The sequence below is a fragment of the Mesoplodon densirostris genome, chromosome 12 (assembly GCF_025265405.1).
Source record: "Mesoplodon densirostris isolate mMesDen1 chromosome 12, mMesDen1 primary haplotype, whole genome shotgun sequence".
In the NCBI taxonomy this organism is placed as follows: Eukaryota; Metazoa; Chordata; class Mammalia; order Artiodactyla; family Ziphiidae; genus Mesoplodon; species Mesoplodon densirostris.
In genome coordinates this window covers 43,739,394-43,752,548 of record NC_082672.1, presented here as the reverse complement: position 1 = coordinate 43,752,548, position 13,155 = coordinate 43,739,394, and the positions used below count along the sequence as shown (strand labels likewise).

Genomic DNA, 13,155 nt, shown 5'->3' with positions numbered 1-13,155 from the left:
AGTGAGAATAAGGTTTAAAGAGATTCTAAGTTTTTCAGAAGTTGATCATGTGCTTCTAGTCTATAGCTGTGACTATTATCCATTTTCCTTTCAGGAAGACTAAAGATTTTGAATAATTGAAGGTTTACCATCATAACTTCTGTTTTACTCGTTTTATTCTCACATAGAATAAAAAGGCTCTCCTGCCCTTGTGCTTCCATTCCTTTCCAGGCAGTGAAAAAGTTAAGCGCAACTTAACTTTTCTGCTTTTGAGAAGAACAACATTTATAAGAGAGGATGGCTGACAGTGAAATTAGTAATAGCTTGGGAAAGCTATTCGCCTTACCATCAGACAAAGAGCTCTGTAATAATTGCAAGCTCCCTTTTGTGGTTGAAAAGATTGTAGTCATCAAGAGCTCACTTGATCTCAGAAATGGGAAGAAATTTTCTCACACCCACACATGGGTAATGGTGTATGTGTTGAGACCTGTTGTAACTTGAATATTAGGAAGAGCAAGGATACAACTGTAATGAAATCATGTTTCTAGAAGTGGTTTCACTCGTGATATTTTAGAGCACTATTTTCCAAATTGCAGCTTGTGACCCATTTGTAGGCAGTCAGTTCATCTGGCACAGCCAGCACGCTTTTAACTTAAAAATGAAATGGGATAGAACAGAAAATATCACAGTGCATTACAGATAATAAAAAGTATTGGGCTTCCCTGGTGGCGCAGTGGTTGAGAGTCCGCCTGCCGATGCAGGGGACACGGGTTCGTGCCCCGGTCTGGGAAGATCCCACATGCCGCGGAGCGTCTAGGACCGTGAGCCGTGGCCACTGAGCCTGCGCGTCCGGAGCCTGTGCTCTGCAACGGGAGAGGCCACAACAGTGAGAGGCCCGTGTACCGCAAAAAAAAAAAAAAAAAAAAAAAGTATTATAACATTAGATTTTTGTTTGTTATTTATGTGGGAGTATGCATGTGTGCTTGCTTAGGTTGTGATGAGAAATCTATATTCTAACTATGGGTCTTCAACAAGTTTGAAGGTTGCTGTCTTGTTCTGTGGACTAGTTAATAATTAATCTTAAATATATTTTTGTACTAGTTGTTTTACTTCAAATAATTTTCCAAGTGCAATTAAGTTAAAAAAAATTTTCAAAGCCTAAATCATTCTTTGTAGTATTGCAGAACTTAGTCCATATCAAATATATCTTAATTTCACTTTGCTGTTAGTGGAATGTGACTACTTATCAAAGGGAAGTAGTCTTTTAAGGAAGTTATTGTTTTCCTTTCTTAATGGCTGGAATTTGAGTAGACTAAATAAATGGTTGACTCGTGTAGACAAGCATCTGGGGATTTGTTTTAAGCTTACTTAGAAAATACCTTGTATATCCATACTTCCTAAATAGCTGATGTAAAAGACTGAAAGATAAATGCATATCCATTCATTTCAGGCATTTGGGGGAACAGATAATGAGTCCATTGGACCTGTCACTTTACTCTCAGGAATTACTTGTTAACTTACATCTCTCTCCCCTTGACTGTGATCTCCTTTAAATGGGAACTACATTATCCTAAATTCCGAGCTGTTTGTTGAGTAAGTTTTTAATGCCAGTTTGGGTATGTTGGTTTAGAGACTTCTTCCCATCTGCATACCTTAAGACCAATGCTGAAAGTAGCCTTTAATGTTACAAAGCACATTAGGTGGATTTGGTAGTTTTAATTATATTATTTTTCTGGTTTATGTATAATGTATTCATACTGTAGAACATTTAGAAAAGTAATATAAATAACATGGAAATCAATTCTAATCCCACACCATAAAAATATACAGTTTAAACCTTTTTTCCTTCATATCTATGTATGTGGTCTATATTCTGTTTTAAAATTAAATCGTTTTCTAAAACATGGCCTTAACTTTTCCTTAAAATCAATCTGCTTGGAGGTGTCATAGTCTGACTCTTTTCTAATTTAGATTGTTTCCAAATGCTCAGAATTAAAATGCTTAACTTTGGGGTAGAGATCACTTGGGGAGTTATAAAACATTAATGAGTACTTGCAGCTTTTTCCAAAATCTAAACTTCCTCCATCCAGTTTAATTTCTGTAAGTTGTTTTGAGGAGGTGGTGGGTCAGTCTCACAAACCAGCTATGGCTCCGAGCAAACCCCAGGGTTTAGGCCCATCGTGGACCCTTCAACTGTTCTACAAGGGGAGAAGCTTCCAGTGTGAGGAGAGGAGGAAATGATACACAGTTTAGTCATCATGTGCTTTGGCAATTAAATTACAGTTCAAAGGAAGAAGACGATAAATGTTGCGTGGTAGCCACTTGTGAAGAGTAAACAAGTTCCCTGTGGCCAAACTTCCTCCAGCCCCCTTCTTCCCATGGTCCCCCCTTGGTGGTAGGTGGTGACAGTTCAGTGTCCCTGTCGCCTCCCACTACTGCGTCACCGCGGCTCACTGCCCTTGAGTCCTCCCAACACCATGTGGAGCTTAACCGTAAAACCAAGATTGTATTTTTTTGCCTTCAAGATTGACCTTTATTTCTTTTCATTTTAATTAAAAAACAAAAAACAAAAAACCTGGGAACCCTCATCATCCAGCTATGGTAACCATCAACATTTCCCCGTCTTTTTTACTTATTTTCCTCTCTCCCTTTTTTGCTGAAGTATTTTATGGCAAATCCCAGACCACATGTCGTCATGTCATTTCAGCCCTGCATATGTCAGTAGGCATCCCTAAAAGTAAAGACATTTTCTCACATAACCTCAATACCATTATCACACCTAAAAAAGTGAATAATACTCCCCTGATATTATTTAATACCCCAATATCTTTTTTTAAATTAGCATTGGTATTTATTACTGTAAATATATTGCATTTGAAAATCCACCTTTTTTTATTTTTATTTATTTATTTATTTATTTATTTATTTATTTTTTTTGCGGTACGCGGGCCTCTCACTGCTGTGGCCTCTCCCGTTGCGGAGCACAGGCTCCGGATGCGCAGGCTCAGCGGCCATGGCTCACGGGCCCAGCCGCTCCGCGGCATGTGGGATCCTCCCAGACCGGGGCACGAACCCGCGTCCCCTGCATCGGCAGGCGGACTCGCAACCACTGCGCCACCAGGGAAGCCCCTGAAAATCCACCTTTTTTAAAATTGAGGTATAGTTGATTTACAATGTTTCAGGTGTACAGCAAAGCGATTGTTATATATTCTCTTTCAAATTCTTTTCCATTATAGGTTATTACAAGATATTGAATATAATTCCCTGTGCTATACAGTACGACCTTGTTGTTTATCTGTTTTATATATAGTAGTGTGTATCTGATAATCCCAAACCCCTAATTTATCCCTCCCCCACCACCTTCCCCTTTGGTAACCATAAGTTTGTTTTCTATGTTTGTGAGTTTATTTCTGTTCTGTAAATAAGTTCATAGGTATCATTTTTTTAGCTTCCACATGTAAGTGATACCATATAGTATTTGTCTTTGGCTTCACTTAGTATGATAATCTCTAGGTCCATCCATGGTGCTACAAATGGCATTCTTTACTTATTTTTTATGACTAGTGATATTCCATTATATATATGTTTACATACACACACCACATCTTCTTTATCCATTCATGTGTTGATGGACATTTAAGTTGCTTCCATGTCTTGGTTATTGTAAACAGTGCTGCTATGAACATTGGGGTGCCTGTGTCTTTTTGAACTAGCATTCTTGTCTTTTCAGGATGTATGCCCAGGACTGGGATTACTGGATTATGTGGTAACTCTATTTTTAGTTTTTTGAGGAACCTCCATACTCTTCTCCATAGTGGCTGTACCAATTTACATTCCCACCAACAATGTAGGAGGGTTCCCTTTTCTCCACACTATCTCCAGCATTTATTATTTGTAGACTTTATAATGATGGCCATTCTGACAGGTGTTAGGTGGTACCTCATTGTAGTTTTGATTTGTATTTCTCTAGTAATTAGCTAAGTTGAGCATATTTGCATGTGCCTGTTGTCCATCTATATGTCTTCTTTGGAGAAATGTCTATTTAGGTCTTCTGCCCATTTTTTGACTGGGCTGCTTTTTTGTTTGTTTGTTTGTTTTGATATTGAGCTGTATAAACTGTTTGTATATTTTGAAAATTAAACCCTTGTGGGTCACATCATTTGCAAATATTTTCTCCCATTCCGTAGGTTGTCTTTTCATTTTGTTGATGGTCTCCTTTGCTGTGCAAAAGCTTTTTAGTTTAAGTAGGTACCATTTGTTTATTTTTGCCTTTGTTTCCATTACTCTAAGAGATGGATCAAAAAAAAATATTACTGCGATTTATGTCAAAGAATGTTCTACCTATGTTTTCCTCTAGGAGTGGTCTTACATTTAGGTCTTTAATCCAATTTGAGTTTATTTTTGTATACGGTGTTAGAGAATGTTCTAATTTCGTTCTTTTACATGTAGCTGTCCAGTTTTCCCAGTACCACTTATTGAAGAGACTGTCTTTTCTGCATTGTATATTCCTGCCTCTTTTGTCATAGATTAATTGACCATAAGTGTGTGGGTTTATTTCTGGGCTTTCTATCCTGTTCCATTAATCTATGTGTCTGTTTTTGTGCCAGTACCATACTGTTTTGATTACTGTAGCATTTTAATATAGTCTGAAGTCAGGGAGTGTGATTCCTCCAGCTCCATACTTATTTCTTAGGATTGTTTTGGCTATTCAGAGTCTTTGGTGTTTTAAAATTTTAAACATACAAATTTTTTGTTCCAGTTCTGTGAAAAATGCTACTGGTAATTTGATAGGGATTGCACTGAATCTGTAGATTGCCCCCAGTTATCTTTTTTAAATGGTCTTGTAAGATTGGTTTTTCAAGTCATGGTCCAAATAAGATTCATGTGGTTGTTGTGGTGTTTAAGTTTCCTTTAATCTAAAATACACACTTTTTTTTTACACACACACACTGTATTTTATTTTTACAAGAGATAAATAAACTGACACCAAGCATTGTAAATGGATGACCACAACAAAAGCAACAATAATTGCAATTACCAAGCACGAAACACACTCATACTATGTCATAATATTGACATTCAGTCCAGTAATCCTCCACTGTAACAGCTCCTTTACTTTGCAGTGAAAATTGATTTGTATATTTTTTGCCTCTGAGTCCTTGTGGGATTTAGTTTTTTATTCAAACAAAAAGTCACAAAAATTATAATCATCCTCATCAGTTCACTCAGTCCCATGTAATTAATTTTTTTTATCTTGATCTTTTGTTAGCACTTTTATGAATTCATCAGTTTTCCATTAGAGTTCTGAAAATGCTTATTCATTCAGTTCAGCAGTATAATCAGTTACCAGAAACCTGTACTTGTCAGAGTCTTTTCCATGAATTCCTTGAAGATGAAACCCTTTTATAGGAACATTTTTGCAAAAACATCAGAGTACACCCAGAACTGTCTGTAAATGACAAAAGACTTAAAAATGACCACGGTTAAAGATTTGATGAAAGTTCATAATGATGCAATTGATAAGGAAATTTAGTTATTTCTGAGATATACATTTTAAAGTAATAACTAGAATTATGACTTATAACATTATACCAGATCGTATAAGAGTTTTAGAAATTTCATGTAATGTCTGAAACATTTATATTAACATATTTCCATACAAATAACCCAAAGAAAGTTTAGTATTAGTTGTTCTTTTGTTTGTTTGTTTGTTTGTTTACACTGCAGGTTCTTATTAGTCATCAGTTTTATACACATCAGTGTATACATGTCAATCCCCATCACCCAATTCAGCACACCACCATCCCCACCCCACCGCAGTTTTCCCCCCTTGGTGTCCATACGTTTGTTCTCTACATCTGTGTCTCAACTTCTGCAAACCGGTTCATCTGTACCATTTTTCTAGGTTCCACATACATGCGTTAATATACGATATTTGTTTTTCCACATACATGTGTTAATATACGATATTTGTTTTTCTCTTTCTGACTTACTTCACTCTATGACAGTCTCTAGATCCATCCACGTGTCAACAGATGACTCAATTTTGTTCCTTTTTATGGCTGAGTAATAGTCCATTGTATATACGCACCACAACTTCTTTATCCATTCGTCTGTTTATGGGCATTTAGGTTGCTTCCATGACCTGGCTATTGTAAATAGTGCTGCAATGAACATTGGGGTGCATGTATCTTTTTGAATTATGGTTTTCTCTGGGTATATGCCCAGTAGTGGGATTGCTGGATCATATGGTAATTCTATTTTTAGTTAAAATAAACACTTTTAAAAACGTTTCTTTATACAATTCGTTGTTGAAGAAACTGGGTCAGTTGCACCTAGAATATCACCTGGATTCAGCTAATGACTTCCCTGTGGTGTCAATACAATTCGTTGTTGAAGAAACTGGGTCAGTTGCACCTAGCATATCACCTGGATTCAGCTAATGACTTCCTTGTGGTGTCAATACACTTGTGTTTCTACCTCTTGTGTTTCCTATAAACTGAAGTTAGACGTAAAGGCTTGATGAGATTCAGAGTCAATTATCAATTCAAATGTTTTGCTTTTTGGCAAGAGTGCTTCATAGGTGTTGGTATGCAGAGCACATTTTATCCTAGCAGGAGACTTGTAATATCTGATTTTCTAACTTGTAGTCATGCTGAGATCCATTAATAAGTTTAGGTGGTGAACTGCCTGATCCTTTCATTTTAAAGTTTTTCCTCTTGTAAAGCAACTATACTCCAATAAAAATTAATTTAAAAAATAAAGTTCTTCATCAACCTTTTACCCAAAGGTTTTTCATCTATTTGTGACCATTGCCAGATAAGCTACATCTTATTAGGGAGCTGTTCATTTTAATAGATGTCGTGAAAGTATCTAAAAAGGGGTCTGGTAGGGCATCAGTGCAGGTGGTTTTCCAAAATTAAACACGAATACACTTGTGTTACAAAATCAAATAAAGAGGTGACAAAAGTGTTTTTAAAATCCTAGAACTAGATCATCTTGGAATTGTCATCTGGTATGTACCACTGGTTGAGTAGCCTTAAGGAAAGTCATATACATCTTGTCTTCTCATCTGTAAACTGGGGCGTATATTATGAACCTCCCCAGACACAACACCCTATGCTCTTTAGACAAATGTGAGAACTTGGTTAATGGATTTAGTACACAGAGATTTTAGAATAAAAGTGGCCTTCTTTATTTGTTGTCATTCCATGGTGATCTTTTTAATGCAAGCTTGTATAAATTCTTTAATTAAAAATAATTTAAGTAGAAGATCACAAAATCCAAATAGTATAAAAAGTATAAAATAGAAAAAGCCCCTTCATTTTCACCCCCTGCCAGGAAAACGTAACCAGACTGACAGATTTTTTCAAAAATTTTTAATTAAATTTTTTATTCTGAGATAATCATAGATCACATGCAGTTGTAAGAAATAATACAGAGAGATGTTGTGTACCTTTACGTGGTTTCCCCTGTGATAGCATCTTGCAAAGCTATAGTATAATATTACAACCATGATATTGATGTTGATACATTACATATGGAACGTGAACTGGTAGATTTTTAAATAACTCTTGTCGTCTTTCTTGTCAATGTTTCTTAATTAGAGTTGGGCTCTGAGTTAAGCTACAAAAGTGTTAGGATGAGGTCGTGGAAATAGTGCTTCTCTGTTGTCTTCAATTGCATGCATATGCCTCATCCAATTTACGATACCATAGGCATTTTCTCTCCCTAGGCATTTTCCATTTGCTCTGTGGCATGTTTCTAGTTCTTTTTTCCCCTCAGCTTTATTGAGATGTAATTGACCTATGACGTTGTGTAAGTTTAAGTCTACGATGCATTGGTTTTATACACTCATGTATTTCAAAGTTAGTTAACACTGTCGCATTCGCTAACACTGCTGTCACCTCACATCATTACTGTTTCCTTTTTGTGGTGAGAACGTCTAAGATCTACTCTCCTAACAACTTCCAATTATAAACTATAATATCGTTAACTATATCTAGTCCTTTGAAGTCATCAAAACTGTGGAAAGACAGTAGGTTGAAAATTCCTGATGTCATTCGTACCCAGGGAATACGTTTATTGTATTAGTGCTTGCCACAGAAGACTCCATAAGAAGTCTTCCATAGGCCGGAGTGAAATTACAACTTCTGATGACAGTTTGCTTTGTAATAGATTAGGACTCAGCCGTTCCTTTCAGGTTTTTTGGCAGAAGAAAGACCTAGTTTCATTCTGATAGTTAATGGAAAAGGGAAGCTTCTCCACGTCTGAGTCAGAGTCCCCCACGTAAAGTAAGGATGGGAGTGTTGAAGACTGAAACCTGCTCACATTCTGCCAGTGTCGCTGGGTGAGATGAGTTTCCTCTTGGGCGTTAGAGTAGAAGGCATTGAAAAGAAGCATAATTACAGGCTTGAATAAAAGTGACACCCTGGAATTTTCCTTTGTCATGACATGTCGCTTAAAACTTCGAATACAGTAATCATGTGTGGGCTGATTCACCTGTAACTGAGCCTCATTTTATGTCTAGGGACGTTTTCTAGGAAAAGATTTCACTTTCTTTTCTCTTATAAAAGCAGAATTTCATAGCACTAAGAAGCGAGACATTTAAAGGTTTCACCGGTGATATCTTGGTGGCTTAGAGGGGGTTAGTTATGTGTATGTTTATATACATAGTTGTACACTAGTTACCCTAGTGTTGTTTCATCAGGGCGCTCAAAGTCACTGCCTCGTAAGGTGGGCGAGTCTTAGAAACGAGTTACAGGACCTCGTGGGGAGCTAGGGCGTTTGTCTCCTTTAAAGGGGCAGCCACCGCCTTCAGCCCTGTGAGAACACCTGCTGGTATGATTGCCCTGTCTTCTGGTTTCCAAGAGAAATTGTCAATTGGATTTTTTTTTTTTTTTTTACAAAAGCCTTTAAGAGCAGGTAAATAATTCTAAATTTAAATCAAAACCCCTATGTGCTTCTGCACCGTATGCTTTACTCTAGTATAATTTTCATTTAATTCTCAACAATTTTGTACTTACTGCCGGAGAGCCCAAAGAATATAGCTATCACCTCAGACTTAAGAACCAAACTTACAACCTTTGTCCCCAGACCTGCTTGCCCTCTGGCCTTCCCTTTCTGTCATATTAGCCTCAGTGTTCCAATCATTTCTGGACTCAACATCTCAACGTTTTTAAATTTTTTTCTCCTCTTGTCTTTCCCACTATAATTAACCAAAACCCAAGCCTGTTGATTTTTTTCTTGTGAACTTCCCCCTGTTTTTCTTTCCCTTTCCATTCCAGCCACCCCATTCCTAGCCCTCCTACTGCTCTTCTGAGGCAGATTCTCCTGAATTCTAGTTCCTGTATCGAAACTTTTTCTAATACCTCTTTCATTATCTCCCTTCTCAAAAACCTCTGTGGACCCCTACTGCCTACTGTATAAATTCCACAACTTCTACCTGGACCTCCAGGTTTCAGAGTAGTTTTATCTTAGCTGTCTATCTCCATTTCCCTCTGGTACTAACTCATTGCTTCTATAGGTCAACGCCCCCAATGCAACCTCCCTGCTTGGAATCTTGTGAGAGTTTCTGCATAATGGGTGGGTCCTTGCCTGGAGCTTGACTGCTGATGTGGAATAGATTCTGCAGTTTTCCCCAACCCCTTATTTTAACTAGGCCCCCATGTCATTTGGGCTGCAAGCCTCAGGGCAAGGAGGAGGTAGAATAAAGGAAGACCCCAGATGAATCCTCTAGCAGGGACTAGCCTGGAGAAGGAAAAAGGCTGCCTTGGGCTTCAGATTCCCTGGATACCCAAGTTGGGGCTTGTCCATAGGAGGCTTTGGGATGCCTTCTGTTACCACCTCAGAGAGTTCCTTCTCCAACAGACTTCTACTTTCTCTCCCTCTGGTGAAGGGCAAAAATTCTGGCTTTGTTTCTTTGAAGCCGTAGTAACCACAGGCATTTGTACTTCGTACTTTGCATGCAGGGTTTGCTCCTAACCTTGCAGCCCACCCAGTTGTGCATGCTGTTAGATGTTTGGGTGACTATTGGTCACTTTAATATACTGGAACAACTTGTTGGTCAGTTGATTAACTTCCCTGTTCAGAAACGCTTAAGAGAATTCCTTGTTTTAGTGAAGTAGTGAGAATTCACTGAAATAGATTCTCTCTTGCCCTCTTTGGCCCTTTGTTTAAGCTCCTGCTATGGCAGGGGCACCTAGTGTTATAGTTATCTGAACATGGAGCTCTCCCATTTCACTCTGAGTCCTGAGTACCCATTGCTGCTTTTATGTGTCTCCATGTCTGGCAGGTGGTAAGCACTCAGTACAGTAGATCCTTGACACTCATGATACATCTTGAGTCTATCAGGAACTTCCAAATCTGTGACTGTTACTAACTGAGATGTGCGTGTCAGATGCTTGTTAGTCCCCAGTTGAATGACAGGCTCTTAAAGTCCTCTCAGCGTAAGCCTCAGATTCTACCAGGAGCATTTTGCATACATGATCCCATTTAATCAGGACAGTAACCCCTGAAATGAGTAGTAGTATTTTCTCGGTTGCAAATTATTTCATGGCATTGGCTTGCTAGTAGACAAAACCACAAATGGCAAATCTGCGAATGCCAAGGGCCCACTGTGCAAGTGTGGATGGGTAGATATCTGGATAGATGATTAGAACAAGTAATTTGACTAAATGATGTGTTTGCAAAGGGCTTACCATGCTAATACATGAAACATTTTGATCAACAATGTTCAGAAGATTAAACTGAGAAATAAGAGATGAAATGACCTGGAATAATAAATACTGTTTAATAATTCAATCCCTTTTTTTTTTTTTTTTTTAGCTTTTCCCTCTCTCTCCATAGGAGTAGAATACCTAAGATGAAGATTATACCGGATGTTTTCAGTCCTCAGTAAAAATTAATTTCACTTACTTTTTGTATTCTTTTTTCTTTAACAGGTGATGGCTGTGGGCACATAGTGACCTACAAGGACAGTGGCACCATGACATCTAAGAATTATCCAGGGACTTACCCCAATCACACTATTTGTGAAAAGACGATCACAGTACCGAAGGGGAAGAGATTGATCCTGAGGTTGGGAGATTTGGATATTGAATCCCAGACCTGTGCTTCTGACTACCTTCTCTTCACTAGCTCTTCAGATCAATATGGTAAGAAAAGAGATCTAGGTTTCACTGAGCATGGGAAAATTTGAGACGCATGGAGGAGGCACATGGCACGCTCATCAGTGCTACAGCCTGGGAAGATCAGAAGAGGAACTTGCTCTTTGTACACTCTCAGGGTAGCTCACATGGATACACTTGTTTCATAAGCTGCACAAAGACATCTGGGGAGATAGTAGCCTTGGGTGGGTCTCAGGAGCTTAGTTAGTTTATATCTTGTCGGGAAGACAATTGGAGATATATAGCATTTGGCTAAAACACCTACAGTTCATTCATTCGTGTGACAAATATTTATTGAAGAGTGGTCATGTGTTCAAGTGCTTTGTGGAGGACTGGGTGGGAAACAGCAGTGAAAAAACAAAGTTTCTCCTTTCATTGTGCTCACACTGGTAGGGGGGCGGGTGGAAAACAAACAAACAAATACATCTATAATATGAGAGGCAGTGAGAACGAAAAATAAGGAATAAGAAAAAGGAGTCATCCTAAGGTGATACCAAGTCTGATTCTGAGTGTGTTTGTGTTCAAATGGGATGGTCAGGAAGGCTTCTCCAATAAGAAGACATTTGAACAGAGACCCAAATGGAGTGAGTGAAGGGACTGTACACATTTGTCTGGGGTCAGTTTTCTGGGTAGGGGAAGGGCAAGTGCCAAGGACAGTTTTCAGAGTAACCTTCTGGAATTAAGCTTTTTGTGGTTTGGGGTGTGTTGTTAGCACAGTGGTGTCTGAAACCACCATTAGCACAGACCCTACAGTCCTTAGCCCAAGGAAACAACTTGGGTTTCATGGATTAGACAACAAAGACAGAACTTACATACAGATTCTTCTGAGATTAGAGATTTTTTGAAATTCTCTGTGTGTTACAGCTCCAAAAATGATACAGGTTTTAAGCAAAACCCTGTCCTCCTGCTAGTTCTATAGGTAATTTCTCTCAAACACACAGCTTTCAAGGCTGTCTTTATCTTTGCATCCAGAGCTTCCTTACTCCTCCTAGGGTGGAAGCCCAGACCAGTCCTGAGACTGTTCAGAGGTCTAAACCTATCTAGCCCCCATGGAGGAAAAAACTTAAGATTTATTTTTTTTATCCCTGGGAATATTATCTGTATTTTAATGTTGGTTGAATTACTCTGACAGAGTAAAGATGGTTGACTTCATATAATCAGTTACAACTTTTTAACTCCAGTTTGACTCAAATGGGAAAAATGAGAATTCCAGGGATGCTTACGGCCCCTGGGAACACTTAGTGTTCTGTTAGCTCTGGTAATCGACTGTGTGGTAATTTATGGAGTCACTCTTCAGGGAATCCTTCATTAGCCAGGAAATTTCCTTCAGGTTCAGAGGGCACTGAGTGTCAGAGCTCCTGTGTAAAACGCGAGGGGAAGTGCTGCAGGGCCAGAAACGGCTTTTCCACACTAGTCTCTGTGGGGAAGCATCTGCTTTTCCGGAAGATGAGCAGTTAATTCCACCTGCTGCCAGAGCAGCAGCTAATCATCTCTGTTGCTTTGGGTCTCTCTCAGCTTGGGGGCTGCGGTGAGAACTAGAAAGGGGAGCAAATCGTCCTGAAACAGGATTGGAGACTGGATGTGGCTTTCCCACACCAAGGCGTTTACTCCATTGTCTTTGATGTATATTCACAAATACACAAAAAGGAGGAAAAGCCTGGGATTAACTACATTTTAGGAGCTGGGTTACAAGGTGATCATGGTTGGCCTCAGGGCACTCTAGTCCACATTTCCAGCTTCTTGAATTTTCAAGATTTAGACTCTTCACTAGGAAGTGAGAAGTGAATTGCAATTCATTTCAGTAAAGCCCAGTAAATTCGTTTTTCTCTTTAATTTTTTCCCTACATAGTTATGTTTGTCTTTTAAAAACAAAATATATACTCATTATAGAAATAAGCATACTCATTGTATGTCAGGCACATGCTTGGCCTCACGTAGATTTTCTGGAATCCTTACATCCACCCTGCAAGGTAAATATTATTAACTCCTTTTTACAAACAGGGAAACT

General features: G+C 38.6%; 1 protein-coding gene across 2 annotated transcripts in view; it reads left to right on the top strand.

Annotated features, from left to right (window-relative positions):
• The window catches only part of DCBLD1 (discoidin, CUB and LCCL domain containing 1), an 80,422-nt gene that overhangs the window by 12,044 nt on the left and 55,223 nt on the right, over positions 1-13,155 (top strand). For both annotated transcript variants that reach the window (XM_060115241.1, XM_060115242.1), the window contains exon 2: positions 10,923-11,135. In XM_060115241.1, the coding sequence (XP_059971224.1) occupies positions 10,923-11,135 (213 nt within the window). The remainder of the gene's footprint in view (positions 1-10,922; positions 11,136-13,155) is intronic.